The following is a 19,060-nucleotide window of genomic DNA, read 5'->3' as shown; positions in this document are numbered from 1 at the left end:
AAAGGAGTGTGGGAAGCTGTTTCCTTAGCATGTTTTAAAAGTACTTGATGAATGCATGTTTTACATGTTACCATGTTATTTATTTACTTTAGTCTGTTCTTAAAAATATACACTTAACTGGACTTGCCAACCTTAAGTTCTGCACCCCAAAACGATGCAAATATCTATTTTGCCTGTGCAACCTGGGTTCCAAATATGTTAATGCAGGGGGGGGGGGGGAGACGTTTTTGCAGATTTCAGATATAACACCTGTGAGAAATGGTCCGTATTCACATGCACAAATGGCTCAGCTTACTGTGTCCACTAGATGTCAGCAAAGAACACATATGTGCCTCTGGATTACAGCATCCATCTCTGCACCAGCAGGAATACAAAGCACGCAGTATTTCAATGTCAATGCTGTAACGGTTGACATGAACAATGGCGTTGTGCTCAGGCTATGTGGATAATATGTGGCATAGAAACAAATCTTCCTGGATTTTGAGAGCCCTACAGCTTCTTTCCCACACTTCTAAAGAAAGGTCCAAAGATTGAGCTTCTGATCTTGTAGGTTAGGAGATCAAGATACTTGAAATTTAAACAGGCATTGTTTAATAGCAGCCCCCATTGTGAATGTAAAACTCATTTTGGATTAAATGCATCTTTTGAGTTTTCTTCTGAATTGTATCTCACATCAGCAGCATTTCTACATGGCATAGAAAGCATAAGAAAAGATAGGTCAAAAGAATTTGGTGCAAGGCCCCGTTAAGTACACTGGATGCTTTGTTCCCTAAAATGGCATGAGTGGGTTGCTGGTTATTTGCTATGGAACTTTGGCTTTTGGTTCTGCTTGCCACAGACCTCAAAACGGAGAAGGAATATTTTGTATTCTAAGCTTCTGTGGAACTAATAAAAACCTATTTTTTATATATATATAAAAATTGTTGCTGCAACAGCAGTTCTGCTACACTTAAAAATGTCTGTGTGTTCAGTATTACCATATTTTGATCCTTATAAACTCTGACCTTGACTTTCTGCTTCTTACTTTCCAGATAACTGGTGTTATCCTCCTCGCTGTTGGTGTCTGGGGGAAGCTGACTTTAGGCACATATATATCTCTCATTGCTGAAAACTCCACTAATGCCCCTTATGTCCTCATTGGGACGGGTACCACAATTATCGTCTTTGGCTTGTTTGGCTGCTTTGCCACATGTCGTGGCAGCCCATGGATGCTGAAGCTGGTGAGTATCCAGCCAAATAACTTGGTGCTGCTGGAGTGGTAGAAATTGGTAAAGTGGCCATTTTCTCTTGTTACGTGTAAACAGATGCCAAGCAGGTTTCAGCCACACATGGGCACACACAGAGCAAGGGAGTATAATTACTAAAAAGAGATCCATATGGGAAATCTGTCGCTCCTGGTATGACGTCTTGGGAGTGACATACAGGAATAATCCCATAATTTAGAGTTGAGCCACACATTCAAAACAACAGCACCATGTGCCACAGTCCTTTGGAACATCAGAATTTAAGTGTGAGGTTTCGTGTTTAAATTCTCTGCAATGCAAGAAAAACTTTTGCCTCTGGAAAGGCAGAGTATTAGAAAAAGGACTCTAAACCTAGTCATGTTCCTGACTGGCTGGTTTCTTTGCAGGGAGATATTTTAACGTTATCGGCACTGAAATAAATAATCCCCAGCTGTCGCCCTCCTAAATCAAGTAAATAAATAGAAATACGTAACTAACTGACCAATTGCATCACAGATAACTTGCTTCTGCCCCCCCCAACATAATACCTGCCCCCCTAAAATAATGATGTCATCAATTGTGGATGAATACTATCCCAAAGTTTTTCCAAATTTTAATTTTAAATGAGCTATGAGTGGAGTTGGAAGAAACAACTGTGTTGAACAAGCACATAGTTTTAAAAGACCGCCAGCCTTTTAAACAATGCCAAAAGTGCCTTGAGCCCCACAATATTTTCGTGCATATATAAATGAAGTTAATGTGAACTAGAAGAAAGCAGAAGAGATTTTTTTAAAAAATAGAATATTCTCTTTCACCTAGATATTCAAGTATAGACTAGGGAAATGCCATGTGTGCAAATGACAATAAGATAGCTATGATGAGGGGGAAACGACAAGCACACTCAAATGTGTGTCCTTGGGTTAACTTGGATTTATGCTAATTCATAAGCCTTTTGGCTGCAGTCCGGAGGTCCACATGGAAAGGATCAATAGGCACATCCTGGTGGGTTTTTGCAGAGCTTTCCCTGGCAGCAGCTCCCAGCTAGCTTGCTTGAGCAAGCAGAGTATCAAACTACCCATGAGCCAGCTGGCAGCTGCTGCCTGGGGAAGCTCTCGGCAGAAAGCCCTGAGCGTGCACACATCGCGTTTCTGTGGGGCCCAGGAGATTGCTGCCATCATGTCAAAGCAAGCCCCATTGATCCTAGTGGAATTTGTTTCTGTTCTTGAGCTCCTGGCTTAATTGTGCTTTTTAAAGTCCTTCCTAAAGACCTACCTTGTGTTTTGAATGCCATTGAATTAGAGATGGTGGAGAAATTCAGTTTGCCTGCATTTTCATGCATGTGACTCCCCCTCCTACCTAATTCATACCTCATGTGGGGACCAGAACGCAGCGACCCTTCAGAATGTGTGCCAAATTTTGCATTTCTCAAACCAAAAAAGTGTGTCCAAAGATATGTATGTTAGAGGGGCAGTGGGAACAAAAATGCATACGTTAGTAAAATTTACATGCAAAAGTATTATACTAGGAAAAGTTGCTTGCAAAAAATATGTGCGTTAGGATAAATGTGTGCTAAAATGCTGATGAATTTTCATGAGGACTTAAAAAAATTGCATCCTACCTAAGTAATGATTTTGAGTGGTGCCTAAGCTGAATCATGCCCTTCACAAGGGCTTTCTGAAATGAGGCATGTGTAGATCCTAACTGGGCTGAGTGCAGTTGAGTAGCACAGAGTTCAGCAAGATCCATCTTGGCATGAAATCATCCCAATTCCTTTGATTTAGAACCCACTACATCCCTCTACACTTTTCTGTTTTAAACTATTGTCATCCTGCCTTATAATTTCAGAGAAAAACAGCTTTGTCCCTGTCCTCTCCCCAAAAACTCACAATTTAACATCCAATTAAAAGTGCCAAATCAATAAAATCAGTAAAACAGCAGAACACATCATGAAACAATAAAGACCGTAAAAATAACAAGGCAGGACAATTTCAAGTCAGCAATCTCTCTAAGACTTAGGGCAATTGACAAGAGCTTGTTTCCTTTTTTTCATGTTTACAACACCTCATAAGATAAGCATTACTGTCCCCACCGCCAGTTTTTATAGCTAGGGCTGGAACCTGTGTTATCTACCCTTTTTGTACTGTTTTTGAATAAAAAAAAATGAAGCTGCAGGCTGCAATTCTATATTCCAGCCTTCAGGCTGGTGCCCTCCAGGGTGATGGGAGTTTAGTCCAAAACATCTGGAGGGCACCAGGTTGGCAAAGACTGTTGTGCACATTTACCTAAGTACTTCTTAGTAGACACATATAAGATTATATTTTCAGGCCAAGCCTGTATAGCATTTTAACTTATTGACATGGGCTCAGATTTAGTAACTGACATTAGTTTTCTTAGGGTGAACTCTGATTACCAAAATAAATACATGCTATGGGGAAGAACTGCTTTAAGCCCTGGGGCTTGCCTGCCCACCCAAGCCCAGATTTTACACCCCCTTTGTTAATTTTGGCATTAAGCCCTTTTCAGGAAAGCATGTAACCAAGCTGTCTAGACAGGTTTCATACCTGAAACAAATTGGGTTTACCACAATAATAGGTTTTCCCAGCCTCCGTTGAAGATTCCTCTTCTCCCTATCCCCCCACCTGTTTTGGAATTGCAATTTTGAGGAAAAGGGAAACAGCGGGATAATTTGGCATCCAGTTTTTTGCTGAGCAACATTCTTGACATTCTCCTAAAACTATTTGTAGAATTGCACTTTGTGTAGATGCAGTATTTATTGAATTCCCTGAATTGTAATGCATCCAAATAGGAGGAAAATCCTCTGCAGTGTGAGTAATCTGTTCCATTCTCCATTTCCTCTTGTATTTCAGTATGCTATGTTCTTGTCTCTGGTCTTCCTGGCTGAGCTTGTGGCTGGCATTTCAGGGTTTGTGTTTCGCCATGAGGTGAGTATAAATTTCATGTTGGTAAAGGTGGTGGCAGCATGGCTCTGAGCAGATTTTGCTGCACCCTCTTAGGATACTGGGTATGATTAACCAAGGCTGCAGAGTCCAACACTTTACTTGGCAGCGATATGTACCCACAAACACAAATGAAAGGATTTAGCCTAAAGCTTTAGGCTTTTGCTGTTCAATATTTATTTTTGAGTTGCATTTATTTATATGCTCATCATGCAAGATCTTCTTTACCCTGTCATATATGCTGAAGAGAGAAAAATACCTTAAATTCTTTACATAAATGCTGCTACTTCAGCCAAACAGGCTTTTGATTGTATAATGCTGAGCGGATTTCCAAGAATGCAAAGCCAAACTAACCTAGTTTGTTTTGCTGCCTTGTAAATCTTGTGTATTTCCTGTGCTAAAAAGCAGCAGCAGAGCTAGAGTGAGGAAAGGGAAAGAAAAGGATAAAAGTGAGTTAGTGAGACACAGGGCTTATGGAAGGACACTTACCTTTTGCTCTGCTCTTTCAATGTCTAAGCATAGTGTTTTGTTTTTTTACCCCAAACTTTCACCACAAAAGCCAGCTCTATAAAGCTGAATTGGAGCAAATGTCAGTTCGAGTTTTGTGCTGATTGACATTTGCCCTGATTGAGCATTAATGAGTGGGTTTTTGTGGGGAAAACTCCAGAGCAAAAATATAGGGGGCTCAGATACAGAGCTTAACATTGCAGACTATGCCCATAAAGAGCAGAGGAAAGGTAAGTATGGATAAGCCTAAAATGAAATAAGAATACAATTAGGGTCTGTAATACAAATGTCTCTCAGCCCACTTCATACATACAGTGGTTTGTTGTTTTTCTCTTAAGAGTGCTTTAAAACCTAAGTACTTAAGTTTATTAAATTTGTTCATTGATTCTTACAACCAGGCCCCACGGTGAGTGCCACCCGGCGTTTTGTCACCCCCCTCAGTGGTGACCACACCCACCGCACCCCCCTTCCTCTGCGCCTGCAACCTGCATCAGTGATTGCCAGCCACTGCACCAAGGAGGCTGAAACTGTTGCCTAGCAACAGGAGCGCTTCTAGGTCTTGGGAGACCAGGCTGTGTCCTCTCTTTCTGCCCCTGCCTCCTCTGCTCCTAGTGGTGCAGTGAAACTCTCCCTGGATCCTGTTGCTCCCCATGAGGGAAGGGGGAAGATGGGAGTCCTGCTTTCCCAGCTGGGGCAACCATATCATAGGAGGGGGAAGCACCTCTTCTAGCCTATGTTCCCTGGTCTCAGCCCCCTCCCATGTCACCTTCCTGTTTCCCCTCCTCATCCATCTCAGCCTGCCACTGCACCCCTGAGCCCAGCAACTCCTCTTCATGACAGAGAAGGTCTTCTCTCCGATCACTTGGCTTCAGGTGTTCTGTCAGAAAACTTGGTTGTTAGGACCCTATAGGTTAGTAACCAAATTTTAAAATTGGCCAGACTATACGCATCTTGGAAACGTCAGTTGTCTTATACATTGCTATCCCACAATTTGTAGCCAATTGGGTTGCATAAGGATTGCAACCATTATGATTAGTCCCATCTGAAAGGCGGTATATCCAAGCTGTTCTTGTGCAGTTGCTGTTTTGAATCAAAAGGCCAAAAAAATGTCAGTTAAGCTCTGTTCATGCCCTCTGCCACCTCTGAGGCTGAGCATCTTTTGCTTATCTTTTGCACAGTCTGAAATGTTGGCACTTTTTGATCCTGAGGCCATTCCTGCCCACAAGTACCCTTTCCTGCAACAAATCAGTGCTTCTTCTGTGGATTGGTCTTTCCCTTTTCTCCCCTCCATCTTAATATTCCAGTCACTAGGAAGCAAAAGGCAAATCTGAAGGGGATTTCTTCTTCCTTTCAAACACGTATATTGGTTTAGCTTCAATTTAGGATTGATTGTACATGCTTTGTACTTTTAAAAATTCACATCAAAATTATTCACCAAAAATAAATTTTAACAGTTGCATCAAAAAAAGTGATGCAAATTAAGCTAACTTCCCCATGATCACTTCTTTCCAAAAAGGTATTCTTCTTCTGCTCATCAGGAGGTAAGGGATTGTGCAGGACGTTGGAAATATTATTCCCTTTTATCTCTCGCTCACTTACAAACTTATCTTCGCAGCCATAGAAGGACAAAACCCCAAAAAACCCTGACACACTCAACAGGCCTTTGGTCCAGTTTCAACTTCTGTATCTGCTAGCTTGATACTGTGAGATGCATCCTTGGTAGTGATGCATTTCTTGGCAAAGGCAGTTAATTCAGGGAAATGAAACTGCTGCCATAAAGCATTGTCTCTTTCTTCTATTACCATATTTCCCTTCTGTTTTTCACCTGATGCCTCTGACTCCTTGACATTTCCCTCTACATAATGAATGGAAGATTTAACTTACAGCCCTAGGTAGTAAATGCCAACACAAAGGACTACTGACTGTACTAAGATAACTTTTGTCATTGCTGAATGTACACTTCAGGAGGAATGGCAGTTTCTTCTTTTCTTCCTGTGTCTAAAACCATTCATTTCTTTAAAAAAATAATCATTTCCTTGGTTGCTCATTCAGGCTGAGAACTTGAGCACTGGAAAATCTATTCTGCATATGGGTCCAATACAGGTGACTATAATGTCTAAATTTCCCTTTTAGATCAAGGACACGTTTCTTAGGACATACACTGAAGCCGTCCAGAATTACAATGGAAACGATGAGAAGAGCCATGCAGTGGATGACGTACAACAGAGTGTAAGTTCAAGGTTGCAGCGACGTAAGACTAAAGCCAATACTCTTCTCCGGTTGCAACATAAGAATTGTCAGTTGCTCGAAATGTTGTCTGTGGATTGAATATAATCAATTGGTTGCAACACTTGAGCAGTCATTTTCATCATTCTAATTTCATTCACCTCTTTTTGCCGTACACTGACAAATCTCAGACATATAGGACATGGTCTTCATTACAGTAACCACTGGAAGCTGTTGCAGATTTTTGGCTGGGACAATCAGCTGTCATTGGATGCTGGGAAGGGAAATGGTGCTTTTAAATATGCACCTATCCATTTGTGATCCGTTAATGACCAGTTATTCCTGGTGTTAATGCTAAAGGCTAACCATTTATTGCCAGCATTTGATAACCTTACTATCTTTTGATCAGTGCCTGGGCACATGACTCACTGGTTATTCCCCAGTTCACTCGAGAAGCATTTGGCAAAGCATGCTTGGGATGTTTGAAAATGTTTATTCTGTTCACGAACTCCAGAAGTCTGATGGTACTTGTGAGCATGTGATGCTCTTTGTAGAAGGCCTGTAGTATATGCTTTGCAGGCAGAAGATCCCAGATTCAGTCTTTGGCATCTCCTAGTAGGGCTGGAAGGACCCTCAACCAGTCAGTGTTGGCCAGGGATGAGGAATATGTGGCTTTCCGGACGTTGCTGGAGTCCAGTTCCATCAACCTTAGGCAGTATAGCCAATAGTCAGGGATGGTGAGAATTCCAGCAATGCCTGGAAGGCCACAAGTTCCCCATCCCCACCACTACCATTGTATCCTGCCCAGGTAAGGTGCAGCAACACCAGTGTAAAAAAGGTGGCTGTATGGATCTGCCCCTCTACAATGGCCGCTGCTGCTTTTTTGTGATAGTTGGTATAGTTTGAAGTAAGGACGTGAAGCATTTCCTGCTTTTTCTAACTATGGTCTTACTACTATCCTTTCTGATTATTTTTAGCTGAGTTGCTGTGGTGTCCAGAACTACACCAATTGGAGTACTAGTCACTATTTTTATGAACATGGTATCCCCCCAAGCTGCTGCATGAATGCCTCGGACTGCAATCCCTCAGACCTGGCCAACATTACCATTGCTGCTACTAAAATAAACCAGAAGGTATGGACCACTTTGCTTAGTTGCATATTTTTCAGCTTTCTCCATAACAAAAGGCAAAATGTGCTGAAAGGGGGGCACCTGGGGAATTCACTGCAGTCTTACCCATTCATCCTACTGCTTAGCTGCATTCTAGAGCTGGTGTTTCTCATACTCCAACAGAGAAGAGATGTTTCTCCCATTTCCCAGTGATCCCTGAGCTAACTTCCCATGCCCCTGATTCTCATTCTGACAGAAAACTTCCTCCACAGAGGCAGAGCTGACAAGGCTGAAGAATGCAGCAAGTAGATTCAGATAACCTTGATAGTTATGCCAGTCATCGCGTCTGTCCTCACCTGTTGCTTTTTTTCAACATCTTGCAACCAGTTTTCTGAAAGATGTGCCATGTACTGGATGCTAACAGCCTGCTTGAACTGAGAAAATAGAGATGATTGACATAAGAACCATGCTTCATTAGGCATGTTTACTGCGCCTGTTATAATGCTGTTGGAGTCGTAAAGCTGGAGGCAGAACACAGCAACGTTTGACCCCGAGCCAAAAGGGATTGCAAAAAGCACAGCGTTTTAGTGAGCATGAGTGAGAACAAACGAGATGAATAAACATGTAGAAAATACGGGTTATTCAACTCACGATTTATGTGACGAATAAAAAAATGAATAAACACCTCTTTAGTACTGGAACAGAACTTTTTTCTGTTCAACCTGACTCTCATATAACAGCATTAATGTTGATTTACTGTATCCATTCCCTGTCATTTTATTTACTTCTTCCAGTTTAACAGTTACATCATGAAATAGTGTTACAATATGGAAAAATATAGGGGGATTATTTTTTGTTTAAATGTGACCTTTCTTAGTAGGTATATAAATGCAGTCACAAATGAAAAGCTGTTATGATAAAAAGTGAGAATAACTATAATTCTTCCTTTGAGATAAAGCTATTTATCTCTCCTTACGTAAAAACTGAGGGTAGCCATCTTCTTCAGTTTTGCTGGGGTGGGGGAGATTCTCTCCTGCTTAAGGATGGGCGCTCCTTGGTTATGATGGTATCATACAACCTGGGAGAATCTGGTTGCCCAGGCTAAAAAGCCTAGAAGACCTTTGTTTCCCATGCTGGCAGGTGCACAGGAAATGAGAAGTTGCACCAGGGCAACCCAACTAGCATCTTTCATTTGGGCTCAGCGAATGGGCTGGGAAGTCCACAAGGCACCCTGGAGTGATTCCCATTTTGCAATTGGAAGGGAAAGAAGTGGAGTTGTAGCTCCCTTACACTCCTTTTATCCTGCCCAGTGTCATTTTCTGACCAACATTTTTCAGGATTTGGTTCTCAACAGCATGCAAGGTTGTTCTTCTCATTAGGGCATGTTTCCCTTCCAAATATCAGAGATTGCCTGGCAGGTGAGCAGCAGCATCTTGAAAGCCGAATGTGGAATTCAAGAGGGGGGGTGAGATGGAGCCCATCTTTGTATGATCATCAATTAAATCTAACATTAAATCAGTGCCCAATACCTTATTTTCACATCTCTAACATCAACTAATCCAGGGTCTTTTTGTGCTGAAGCCCTCTTTACAATATGACAAAAAATACTAGAGAGATGTGAGTCATCACAGGCAATTCCAATGCCGTGGTCAAGGTGAATAGCAGGCCAGCTAACTGTTATCCCATATTGCTAGATTTAGCCCACATAGGCTATCAGTCTGTATAACACAGGGTTAGAGCTTTCTCAGAGAAGGTCGGCTGTTGAATCTTTTCGTTCTCTCTTTTTCCTAACTCCTATGAGGTTCCTCCATGCTTAATTATTAACACCTGGCTCATCAAACAAGGCCTAAGATTATCTTTGCAAACAATTGATTTCCTATCCCAGCTCCCAAAGCTACAGCAAAGGCACACAAGAGCTCTGATCTAGTAGGGAGAAGCTGACCTACTACAGGAATGAAGCTGGATTTAATGTAGATCAGATGGTTTGAAGTTGTTTGTGGATTGCCCAAACAGATGTATTTTTGTTTTTTGTTTTTGCTGTCCATCACCTCCTGATATAGATTTAGACATATGTTTTATTCACAGAATAATGCCAAGAAGTTTAACTGATATCAATCTCATGTTTAGAATATACTTATTCATAACTACTGATGAGTCCATTTCCCCCCTAAAATATTAGTAAGAGAATAGTTATCTTAATGTGAAAAGGAGTTTGTTCATTAATTATAAAACGTTCTCAGGAGAGACATATTTTGTCAGGTAATTTGTTGTGAATGTTGCAACAGTCTTTTTAAGAATACACAGTGCGGGCAGATGAATTAAAAAGAGTTATGAAATAGATAGCAAACAATGCTGAATTCTGATGAGTTTCAGAAATGTTCACCAAAGTTGAGAGCATTTGTACAGCATGAAGCATAACTTTTTGTTTTGTTTTCAACCTTCAGATCCCTTATGCTGGGGTATTTTGATGCTTCAGCCTCATGGTCCCATTTAAGTTAGTGAGTCACCAAGCCAGGACATGAAGTTGTTAAGAGATCAGTGCTGATCTGGTGAAATCCACTGTCTAGTACTCTCAGTGTAGCCAGTGTGTGGAAGTTGTGGACACTCCCTTGTCTGTTTCAACAGAGGCTTTCAGCAGGAATTTTTCAAATGCATTTTGTCCTAGTTTGCTAAATCTTTAGCTCATTTTCCCCAGACAAACTGTATCCTTCTAATGCTGGCTGGGGCTGATGGGAGTTGTAGTCCAAATAATCTGGAGGGCACCAGGTTAGGGAAACATTGCTTTAAAGAAAGGTACATTATGGTAACCATACCCTAAAATGTAAAGTTTGAAAAGTTGTATGCAGTTTATCAAATTCACTCAATCTTCCCACAATCTTGGGTTACTCATTAGTATACATTGTGGTACTGAAGTGCATGTCAAACTGTCTAATCCTTCGTTGAGCACTAAATCAGAGGCAAGTGGATATCCCTATCAAGAGTAATTGGCTGCTTTCTTTTCCAGGGCTGTTACGATCTGATGACCAATTTTATGGAGACAAATATGGGGATCATAGCTGGAGTGGCTTTTGGAATTGCATTCTCACAGGTATACATTTTTAGTGCTTTGAAGGCAAGGTGTGTTTGCTTATTTCTTCAGCTTCTGGGAAGGATTAGGATAAGGGACATGCCTCTCAAACTGTTCGTTAGTTCTTAGGGTCATCTGTTCATTGATTTTTCTTTTTCCAACTTAAATGGAGTTTCTCCTTGGGAATATCAGTTACAGCCCAACTAATGACTGCCTCAAGGGGGTGGGGAGGACCCTTCCATTGGGTCAAATAAAGGTTAACCTAATAAACCAATGGCTTAAATGGAGCGTAAACAACTCACATGCCAAGCAGTTGATGCATGACTTACATAGGTTTCCCCCCAGCCCAGAGCAGTCTTTTGCGTAAAGGAAATATCAGATTCAGAGAACCATCATCTATGAAACGAAAGCAGATGCCAAGGTAGGCACACTCAAAGGTTCATATTAAGGGCCATCAACAGATAAATTTATTTCAGTTTTCACAATTAACATTTGTAATAAATAAAAGCGTGTTTAGTGTAAATGCTGGGACTGACAGGTATTGGAGACTAACAACATGGAAGGGCCACAGGTCTTAGATGGGGACAAACAGGGCAGAAGAGTTGTTATGCCTGGCTTCTGAGCTTCCCAGAAGCATCTCTGGCAGACTGCTGTTGGAAATCACATTGTTAGGTTTAGTGGACCTTTTGTTCTCATCCAACAGCGTTGTTCTTATGTTCCTATCTTACCCTTCCTCCTGATAGTGCTGAAAAGAGGAGCAAAGATACACTGTACTTTTGCAAGAGGATTGTTGGTGATTCTGGGGGTGATTGATTATGTATGACAGGATGCAAGAGATAACTTAGTACTTTATACCCCACTTTTATATCCCACTCAAGACAGTGAACATAGGATTCCCAAGTGACCTCCCACCGAGGCACTGAACAGACCCAAACCTGCTTAGCTTCAGCAATGTGGCCATATCACATGTCATGAGATCACGCCATGTATAATTCACTGTCTTGCATTTCTGAGCCATGATCTTTCTGCATTGCTATTGGCAAAGGTCTATTGTCCATAGCAATCTGTTCTCAAGCCGGCTTTGGCGGAGCTTGATTTCCAGTGGAATGTTATACAAGCATACTTCTAAGTGGCACATCATGAAGACATCCCTTTGGGCTTGTTCTGCACATGGGAAGAAATTCCTTACCTCTGCTTACCACCCCCTCTATGTCAGACAATAAAATGCAACTGTATACCGCGCCCTTTCATTTTATAATCTGTTTCCATGCTGTTTCTTAGTAATCAATAGCACAATGAAACATCAAACAGCACTGTGTCCTTAACTTTGGAAGGAGATAATCTGCCATGAAGAAACCACCCCAGTTGTTGTTTTTTGCTTCTGCACAATTGAGTGTTTTCCACTTCTCTTTGCTTAATTAGCTAGACTAGAGATGGTTTAGCTTGTGAAAAATGAAGTTTTTTGAAACTAGAAAAAGAAGAAGTCATGAAATACAATAAAAGTGTCCTGTGGCACACTTTCTTTAAGCACACATTTGGGGGGTGGGATGGACTGTGCCTTGGGCCTAAAAGTGTTTGCACAATTCACATTTGCACACTCTTCTGTAGAAGAGACATCTGTGAACCTTTAAGAGATTGTTTTGTTTTAAAATGGTATCGGTCCTTTCAGTTTGAATTGAATAATGAAGAAAGCATTCTTCATAGAAAATGAAGGACCAAACCAAGCTGCACATGGTAAAGTCTAAATTGTCAAAGATTGTGTGTGTTTCAGAAAAGTGACAGCAACCTTCAACATATAATGTGGGTGGACATTTTCCTGTTAGTCCCCAAGTTGTCCTTGTACATTTAGGAAAGAGAATTGTACAGAGTGTAGCTAGTGGTTTAAAAGGTCACTGGTATGCCCTTTGTAAGATGGAATTGCAACCAGGTTACTCATTAAATGGGGACAAATTATAGTACAGCTTTACAGCAATGTTGACCTGCTTTTAATGGGAATACAGAGCCCAGGAACTTATTTGTAAATGTATTGGAAATCAATTTTACAATGTATAATAACCATTCATTTTCAAATAGTGGAGACCTGGTGTATTTCACATACATCATGTTATTGCTTTGTATTTTTTTATTGGTAATTTAATTGTCAAAGGAAGTATTTGTACATTGACTGAGTGAGATACAGTTCATCAGCAAATAGAACTGTTCAGATCTGGGGATTCAATAACTGAATCCCAATTAAGACTGCAGTTCTAACCCCACTTACCTTAGAGTAAGCCCCATTGAATTTAATAGGACTTACGCCAGAAGCGGCTTAGTCATGCTGGCCACATGACCCTGAAGTTGTACGCCGGCTCCCTCGGCCAATAAAGCAAGATGAGCACCGCAACCCCTGAGTCGTCTGCGACTGGACCTAATGGTCACGGGTCCCTTTACCTTTACCTTTACTTCTGAGAAGTCATGGTTAAGATTGCACTGTTAGTCATACTGAAACTGAGTAGGTCCACCGAAATCAGTGGGCCTTAAGTTAGTCATTTTGCAGTAGCAGTTGGCAGGGCATGCCAGGGCAGGGCAGGCAAGGTGGTGTTGCTCACTTGCCTTCCCAACTCTGAGCATTGCTGCTGCTGGTCATGAGAGGGGCAATGCGCAGGGAGCACAGCACAGATGTAGCAGCAGAGCCAGTCCAATGCTTCTGCTACAGTACCTGCACTATGCTGAGTTGCCCCCTCTCCCGTGCTTTGCCCCTCCCACTTTCAGGAATCAGCAGCAATTTTCGGTGACAATGCTGCCTTCACTGTGCTACCCCATCGACGACTACTGTCATAATGTACATTTTAATGATTCAGTGGGTATACTCAAAGTATCCCTAAGGCTAGATCCAACCCATAGTTCATTGGAGACAAAAGTGGAATATAAAATTGGATGCTGAGAATTAATTGCAGCCTAAATACAGGTTTAATTTGGGGCATGAGAAGGATATCTAAGTATTAATATGCCTGCAATCTTTGTGACTGACTAGAGCTTACAACCCACTGTTTTGGTTTTAAAAACCAAACACACTGATTCTGTCACTACCACCAGTCAAAGACATTATAACCTTCCTTAAATTAAGCATACTCCTTACCAGCAAAACAAGACTGTCAAGTATTTCTGTTGTATCCAGCTTTCAATGAATGCTGAAGGCTCTTTGCCCTGGCCTTTAACATCTGCTTATCTGTGTTTTCAGTACTCACTCTATTCCTGTGACTGTAATCTGTTTTAACTGTTTTTAATTCTGAATTTTAAATTGTTGTAACCCACTCTGAGGCCTGCTGGATAATAAATGTATTATTATTGTTATTAGGCTTTTTGCAAAATGGCAAATTGATTTAATCATTCCAGTGGCAATTTAATACATAAGCATTTTGATAAGGTAACAGTCTCCTCAATCGTAATGTTTGTGTGAAAGAAAATAGCGGAATGTATACTGAATTAAAGGAAGTTGTTGTTGTTGAAAAAATACATCTCCCCAGAATAGCTTATTTGATTAAATGTATAGTATATTAAATGGTTAACCTGAGCTGTCAAGAAATGTACAGGGGTTATAGGTGAGCATTGACTGTGCTATGAAATGGATAGCCAAATATATCACATGGCATTCTAGTAGATGCTTGTGACATGCATAGAAAGCAAATGACTGTGGTGGACCTCACTCCAATCTTACTTTGTAAGACAACTGATGTCTTCTGTTTTTAGTTATATACATAGTGTAGAATTCCTTTAAAAAATTGAACTAAAAGAGCAGCTGTATTTTACTTTAGTATTGTCAGTTGTCTGTCATTGGTAAACTCTGCACTTGTGAAATGTAGGTTTGTAGCAGAGATAACAAGGAAATGATTGGAAAGTTGTTTGGAGGGGGCCATCTAGAATGAAGACAACCAGTGGGCAAGCCGCTCACTTATGTGGATCACAGAAATGCAAAAAGAAGCAGTCTAAGGGATTTTGGGTGTGCTAGACTGGAGGAATACACCCCACAGTGGGAACTGAAAAAGGCAATGTGTCATGGCAGCCAAGAGTCCTCCAAACTGCAAGTGCCACGTTGGACAGATGGAGTGTAGGATGAAATGTAACACTGAACCACTTTGGAAGATTAATCTGATTGAGAGTAACTGGCTCTAGAGTACTGGGGTTAAGTGCAAACAGGAACACTTTAATTACAAGTACCTTTTGGTCTACTTTCTTGAACACTTTTGCGTTCTACTATACTCTACGGCCAAGATGCAGAAAAGTGCCACGACCCATGATCACTTAATATGAGATGTCTTGAATGAAGTGAAAAGGCAGCAGCACAATTCCGCAAACAGCTCTGAATGTTAAAACCAAAGCAAGGGTATATATTCCCTGAGCAATAACCTTTGATTGTCAAATAACATAGAACGAACTGAGTGCTGCCAGCCTCTTCTGCTAGTGGCAATTGATTAGAATGTCTAATAAAAGGAGCTCGCATAAGAAAGTTGTGCAGACTCTAATCACACTTAAAGCCTGTACAACATCCATGTGCTTCAAGATAAATGCCAAAGTGATTGCACAGGTGTCTGGCAATGTCTGTAACATCTGAAGTCACTTTGTGTCTGACCCACTGCTTTTGACACACCAACATGGCAGGGAGTAGAAAGAACCTGTGAGGCACATTGCTATCCCTTAACTAAGTACTGTGTAAAGCAGGCAGACCTGGAGCTCATTGTGCAGGTGTCTGCACAGTGAACACTCCAGAGACCACACTGGTCTGGAGGCTGTCTGTCAATGCATAGCGGGAAAACAGTGACCCATATTACAGTGAGATTTTCATGGATTATTTGCTGACCTATAACTAGTGTTTAACTGATCTCAGAGATCTTGTATAGCTCAGTTGGTTAGAGCGTGGTTCTGTTTCGACCCCCATATGGGGCAGCTGCATATTTCTGCATTGCATTGGGTTGGACTAGATGATCCTCGAGGTCCTTCCAATTCTACAATTCTATGATTCTATCTTCATGAGCATATCCTAAGATGCCTGAAAGACAAGAAGCTAAAGAGCAACAGATTGTTTTGCAGATACAGCCTTTTTTCAATGTGTAAATATTGAAGGTGAGCTGTAACCATTGGGAAGGGGTGCATATGTCAGGAAGCTGATAGGAATAATATATATATATATATATATATATATATATATATATATATATAGTATAATAAAGCAAGTCAAAAAGACTTTGATTTCTTAGAAACAAATATAACAAAAGTGAAGTTGCCTGGGTGGGAGATACTTTACAGGAGCTGATGCTTCGCAATTGCATTGATTCTGTGCTTCTATTGTGTCTATTGGCTTAAACATATAATATTTGTGTATTTACATATTTTAAGGGATTAAATAAATAAATAAATAAATAATCCTCAGAAGAGTCCATGGATTTCACAGTGACACTGGACTACATGTATGATATTTTCTCTTTCTCTCTCTAACAGTTGATTGGAATGCTGTTGGCATGTTGCCTGTCCCGATTTATTACTGCCAATCAGTACGAGATGGTGTAACAAGGTGGGTCTGTATATTGCTTTATGCAGGATGCCCTTCCCAAAGTGACTCTGATGCCTTGCTTTTCTGCTTATGAAAGCCCTTTACATAGCTGCTTGTATATAGTCAGTCAGTTTTTGCAGCTGGGATGAAAATAGTATAATCAGAGTGGCATTATTAAAAAAAAAAAAATCCTAAATAGATCTCTTGATTCAGGCAATATACTGGATATGTTTTTGTAACCTTAAAAAACAACCAACCCCCCCCCCAAAAAAAAACACCTTAACAATATCTGCATATCTACTCAGATGGAAGTGTCACAGAATTCAGTGGGGTTTACTCCCAGGAAAGAGTTTACGGGATTTCAATCTTCTGAAGCAAAATATCACTTACATTGCTATTCTGTGGTTTATTTCAGTTAATTCATTAAACAGTTAGAAGCAAGGGGGGCAGATCATTAGGAGATTTGGAGTTAGTTGATGACACTTTCTTTCCTTTACATTTTGGCCCAGAGAGGCTGTGAAGTTTCTAAACCATTGATGGACTGGATGTGGGTTAAGAACCTGTAACTTAATTTGGAGAAGGTAGAAGTGCTCCCAGTCAGTAGGACTGCTGATCTGGCAATAGGAGTTCAGCATGTTGGTCTCTCCTTGGAAAACCAGGTTTGCAGTTTCAGGATGCTGTTAGTCCTGAGCATGCTCCTGATTTCCCAGATAGCTGCTGCAGTCTGGAGCACTTTTCCTTTGCATAGCTGGAGTGCCAACTGTATCCATTTATGGAAAGGATGGGCCTGTATAGCTCAGCTGGTTAGAGTGTGGTGCTGATAATGCCAAGGTTGCAAGTTCAATCCCTGTATGGGACAGCTACATATTCCTGCATTGCAGGGGGTTGGACTAGATGATCCTCAGGGTCCCTACCAACTCTACAATTCTATGATTCTAATTATAATTGAAGTAGATATTGTGCTTATATTTGTTAATGTTTTCGCAATACAGGGTTCAATCCAAAGGCTTTCTTTTCCCAGTGGGAGGAAAGTTCTTCTGTTAGAGGAAAGGAACCTTTGATCTAACCCAAAGCATCCTTACTTTCAAAAGAGGATTTTTATGGTTGATGGTAACTAAAACAATCCCTTTTCTCTCTCCCACCCACCCACCCCTTTCTGTTCTTTCCAGAGGTGTCAAATACAGTGCCTGTTTTCAATCAGGAACTGGATAATTCTTGGAAGACTTCTAAAGAATGTTAGAGCACATACACAACTACACATATACACACACATAAAGCCACCACCTTCTAAACTCTGTACCATGCGTAGTGTACCATTCCGTGAAGTACTGTTGTGCCGCAAAAGTAGCCTGAACCATTCAGCATCCAGTACTGTACACTCCATCCTGAAGGCTCTGCATATGATGGCACTATATGTATGTTCTTGGTCAGACTGTAGTTACATTGTAAAGTTAACAGAGGTAATTCATTAACAGCAATGATTGGGCTGTGCATGTAGTGACTGGAGGGCGAGATTAGCCTTTCACTATGGTTAATAAATGTCGCACACATCCATATTAAACTTGTATACAAATATATAAATATATATATATATTATTTGGTTTTTCAGATTTTTAATTTCTTGATTTTTGTTTACTGCTTTACTAAAGTTTTTCAACGTACCCACTCCCTCCCCCACAACTGCCCCAAGAAGAAATCAGTTACATAACTCACGAAGATACTTGAAAAAAGTCTAAAATCTGCTTGAGAGAAATTGTTCTTTTGATGTTCTGCTGCACCTTTGATTCTTAATGTTGTACACCTAGTGGGTTGCCAGTAGGCCTTTGTCTAGTGCATTCTGCCTCTGAATCTGAACCTGTGTAATAGTTACTAAGCTGTGTTTGTTTGCTTACTGTGAAACCAGTAATTTCTGCTTTTTAAAAAATTAGATAATTATGAACTAATCAAACTGTGCTGTAACACAACTTTCTTCTCCCCCCTTTTATTTCTTTTACTCTCCTTTTGCATTGAAGTTGCCACCAAATACATTGTCAAATCAATCAAACGTATGGGGGGGAAAGAGTGTGTGGAATATTTTTTGGGGCTGGGGAGCAAAAGTTTAAGACCTTTTTTAAAAAGAATAGGAATTTTTAAATAAGGCCTCTGTCTAGCATGCCAACAAGAATGCATTGATATTGTGAGTATTTGTGATATACATATTAATAAATGGAACCATTACGGATTTCTACTGGCCTCCATTTTATTTTTCAGCAATTACACAGACTTCTTTTTTCAATGGCAATGTTATGAAAGCCTGTATCTGCAAAATATTTTTTCCTAACTCATTTCATCCCCCCCACCATCACTCTGATGGAGCACCATCTGAACATGGTTTATTTCAGGGCTTGGAAGTGTTCATGTGAACTTTATGTTCAAACTGGATAGGGTAGCACTTCAGTTATCAT

General features: G+C 40.7%; 1 protein-coding gene across 1 annotated transcript in view; it reads left to right on the top strand.

Annotated features, from left to right (window-relative positions):
• Nucleotides 1-18,837, top strand: part of TSPAN7 (tetraspanin 7) — a 71,730-nt gene extending 52,893 nt beyond the window's left edge. Inside the window, exons 2-8 of the mRNA XM_083439148.1 lie at nucleotides 1,032-1,220; nucleotides 4,091-4,165; nucleotides 6,821-6,916; nucleotides 7,891-8,046; nucleotides 11,027-11,110; nucleotides 16,565-16,637; nucleotides 17,786-18,837. Of these exons, the coding sequence (XP_083295274.1) occupies nucleotides 1,032-1,220; nucleotides 4,091-4,165; nucleotides 6,821-6,916; nucleotides 7,891-8,046; nucleotides 11,027-11,110; nucleotides 16,565-16,633 (669 nt within the window). The 3' untranslated portion in view covers nucleotides 16,634-16,637; nucleotides 17,786-18,837. The remainder of the gene's footprint in view (nucleotides 1-1,031; nucleotides 1,221-4,090; nucleotides 4,166-6,820; nucleotides 6,917-7,890; nucleotides 8,047-11,026; nucleotides 11,111-16,564; nucleotides 16,638-17,785) is intronic.
• Nucleotides 18,838-19,060: the final 223 nt, after the last annotated feature.

The sequence above is a fragment of the Podarcis tiliguerta genome (assembly GCF_965153285.1).
Source record: "Podarcis tiliguerta genome assembly, chromosome: 4".
Taxonomy (NCBI): domain Eukaryota; kingdom Metazoa; phylum Chordata; class Lepidosauria; order Squamata; family Lacertidae; genus Podarcis; species Podarcis tiliguerta.
The sequence above is the reverse complement of the archived record's forward strand: the minus strand, read 5'-3'. Positions and strand labels throughout refer to the sequence as shown.